Genomic DNA, 3285 nt, shown 5'->3' on the forward strand with positions numbered 1-3285 from the left:
ACACATCCCAAACACGTGGGTCTCACCAGACGGGAGAAGGCTCCAACAACGCCAGCAGCAAACCGCAGCTATAGCCTATATGTACAATGCTATTGAGCACCCAGGGTGCAGACTAAGTTACTTTGCACCTACGGTTTTGCTACATCGTTATATTTTGAACTTGCGTTTGGTATACAAATACTACCTTCATATTGGTTCACTACGCAAAAATTGGCATAAGAAAAATAAGATATGAATCATAAAAGCACAAAGTTGCATTTATATGTATATTTTATGCTGTGCTTTTACGTTTGTAATTTTATGTCATGTAAAAAATTACGGCCGATATACATTTTCGTATGTTCTTATTTACTTCGATGTAAGACAACATGTATGGAACGTAAAAATATGGTGTAGTGGTGTAAAAATAGGTATTCTACACCCTAGGTGCTGATCGTTTTGGTCAAGAGATTTTTTTTTCTCAATATGATTTTTTTTTATCCAGATGGTAATGGATCATGTTTGTGGTGGTGGATACAAAATGTTGAGTACTACAATTTTTCTTCATGTCTCTGTTCTCTCTCCTTCCTAGAAAATGAAATGATATTTTGTTCATGATACAAAATGTTGCCAGAGTTCTAGATTTCTCTTGGTTCAGAGCTGCTTCTTTTCATGTTCATGATGGCTGCATAGGCCACGCTCGCCCCTCTCCCTTCTTAATTTCATGATGTATTCGGATAAGGCGGGGGTATATGTGGGATTCAGACGAGCTTTGCCTGGGATTTGCTCCGATGGAACTGCTTGGCAGGGGGTGTTACTGTTCTAGAGTGTTAACCCTCCACAGACATTGGAAGGAAGGGTAATGATGGACGACAGGGTCATAACAGAAGAAAGCAAGAGTATGTGTCAGTGGTTAGTTCCACGTAACCAGGGTTTGAGCTTCGCCAGAGAAAAATGAACTTAATGAATTACTCTTAGCTGTAACAAACTGCAGGTGTTTTAATATATATGTAGTGGAATATTAGGATTGCTACTGCTAACTGTATATGCATCCAAGTCTGTAGGAAAAAGTAGAGTACAAACACTCCTAAAATGTTATGAATTCATTTATAAGTTTGACCATCTATAAAGAAAGAATTAGTAACATCACAAATATCAAACTGATATTAGGGCCTTTTGGTCGCAGGATTTTAAAAGAACAGAAACAGGAAAAACATAGGAATTGGATCATGACATGTTGAATCATACAGGAATGTGTAACTGATGTTGCTTGGTTACGCCACAGGAAACAACATAGGATTTTTTTTCCCCGAATGGTTAATCACATGACGTAGTTGTCACTAAAATAAAGAGATGTTTCCATTAGGTTGGACCCATATGAATTCCAATTCGACAAAGCAAACAAGCCCAATGAGAAAAACTCCTATGGAATGGAATCCTCTAGAATTCCTATGAACTTCGATGGAAGCAAAGAGGCACTTACTAGATTTATCATGATGAAATGCAGTTCTATAATGTAATAATGGTTTTATTTCAGACACTAGAAACTGATGGTCAAAGCACTGTCTTGAAGACTGTCATGTCGTAACAGACTTGCATTTTGGATTTGAGGAAGCAATCACCACAAATTTTAGAGGCATCAAACACTAATTGCTAGACATAACACCAAGAGTATTCCATTGTATAATATGTTTTTTTATTGTCATCTTTAGTTGACATGGATGACCACTATACCTACCCTAACACATGATGTAACAATCACGATACATTACTACTAGAAGGAACGTAAGCTAATTAAGAGGTATTTAAACTAAAAAAGGGCAGCCCGGTGCATGTAGCTCCCGCTTGCGCAGGGTCCGGGGAAGGGTCCGACCACTTTGGGTCTATAGTACGCAGCCTTTCCCTACATTTCTGTAAGAGGCTGTTTCCAGGACTTGAACCCGTGACCTCTTGGTCACAAGGCAGCAGCTTTACCACTGCGCCAAGGTATTTAAACTAATAATACCTAAATATTGTAGTACTGGTTACTCCTTCGAAATTCAAGCTTACAACATCTTCTTGCAGCCAAATAAAGCAACCAACTTCTAAACATACTGATGTGGCATCAATCTGATTTCTTAAGTTGCCAAAAGCACCTTCTAGCCCGAAAGTTCCAGACATCACATAGCTACAAAGCTCTGGTTATGGGTTCCTTTTTGCATATGGCAACCCCACTACCTTTGGCCGCATCAACAATTCGGAACTTAATTCGGAAGTCATATTTCGACCCAGACGCTTTTGGGATGCTTCTAATAACCAACTAATTGCGGTGCTCTTGCTTCTTTAGATCCTATGCCAGACACAACTTGATAAGCCCTTCGAAGAAAATGTCATTCCGCACGAAATGCAAAACATTATACATGCAGTTGTCTCAAGACTGCGCAGCTCCTCGAACCCCATTCTTCCCATTCAATTCAACAAGAAATCCCGTACATCCCAAGCGCTTACCATTGGCATGGCATAGTTAGCAATGAAGCATGGCACTGTACCAAGTAAATACACAAGAAACCAAACAAAAGAAAGTGGTGATTGGTGTTTACCAAGGTGGCCCTGGCGAGGGCGCTCTTGCTGCCACCGGCCCCAACCCCGACCATCTCGCAATCCAGCGCCAACGCCTTCGTCAAGCTGACCACCACCACCAAATCAAAGCCCAAACGTCTCAAAGCGGCATACAAGGGAAGCTAACTGGCAGGGCCCACTCACCTGGTGTCGTCAGAGGTCGGCTCAAGCTTGAAACTCAGCTCCGCTGCCTCCGGGGTAGGAGACGGCTCAGGGGGCGGAGAAGGGGCGGGGCGCTTGCGCTTGCCGAGGAACGTGGACGCGGGGAGCTTGGACTGGAGCTGGGCCCAGTTAGGGTTTAGGGCGGAGGGGGCGGCTGGTTTTGTCTTGGGCTTCCGCTTCGAGGTGCGCTTGGTGTTTCCGGCTGCCGCCGGTAAGCCGGAAGACGGCGGCTGAGCCGCCATGGACGATTGCGGCGCGGCAGCGGCTGCTTGGGGTTGGGGGGCTCCTTGAAAGGGTTTGGGCTTGTTTGCTTCTTGCTTTTGGGCTTTGGACCTTTTGACCGACCCGGAGGAGAGATTTGGAATTAAAAGGTCCGAACATATTTTCAGAAAGAGAAAAATTCACCATAGGTCACAAAACTTGAGCCGGCTGACACTTAAGTACCACTACTTTAAAATACCTGAAATACAGTTCATCTACTTGCGCAGGGGTTCACTTTGGTCCGTATATACGATTGGAGCTACGTATTTGCTGACTTGGCCGAGT

At 43.4% G+C, this 3285-nt stretch overlaps 1 protein-coding gene across 1 annotated transcript in view; it reads right to left on the reverse strand.

The window, feature by feature from the left end:
* LOC119330749 (RNA exonuclease 4-like) overlaps positions 1-3058 on the reverse strand; it is a 5524-nt gene extending 2466 nt beyond the window's left edge. Inside the window, exons 1-2 of the mRNA XM_037603876.1 lie at positions 2722-3058; positions 2559-2643 (exon numbers count right to left, since the gene is read on the reverse strand). Of these exons, the coding sequence (XP_037459773.1) occupies positions 2559-2643; positions 2722-2981 (345 nt within the window). The 5' untranslated portion in view covers positions 2982-3058. The remainder of the gene's footprint in view (positions 1-2558; positions 2644-2721) is intronic.
* Positions 3059-3285: the final 227 nt, after the last annotated feature.

This window comes from Triticum dicoccoides, chromosome 7A (genome assembly GCF_002162155.2).
Source record: "Triticum dicoccoides isolate Atlit2015 ecotype Zavitan chromosome 7A, WEW_v2.0, whole genome shotgun sequence".
In the NCBI taxonomy this organism is placed as follows: Eukaryota; Viridiplantae; Streptophyta; class Magnoliopsida; order Poales; family Poaceae; genus Triticum; species Triticum dicoccoides.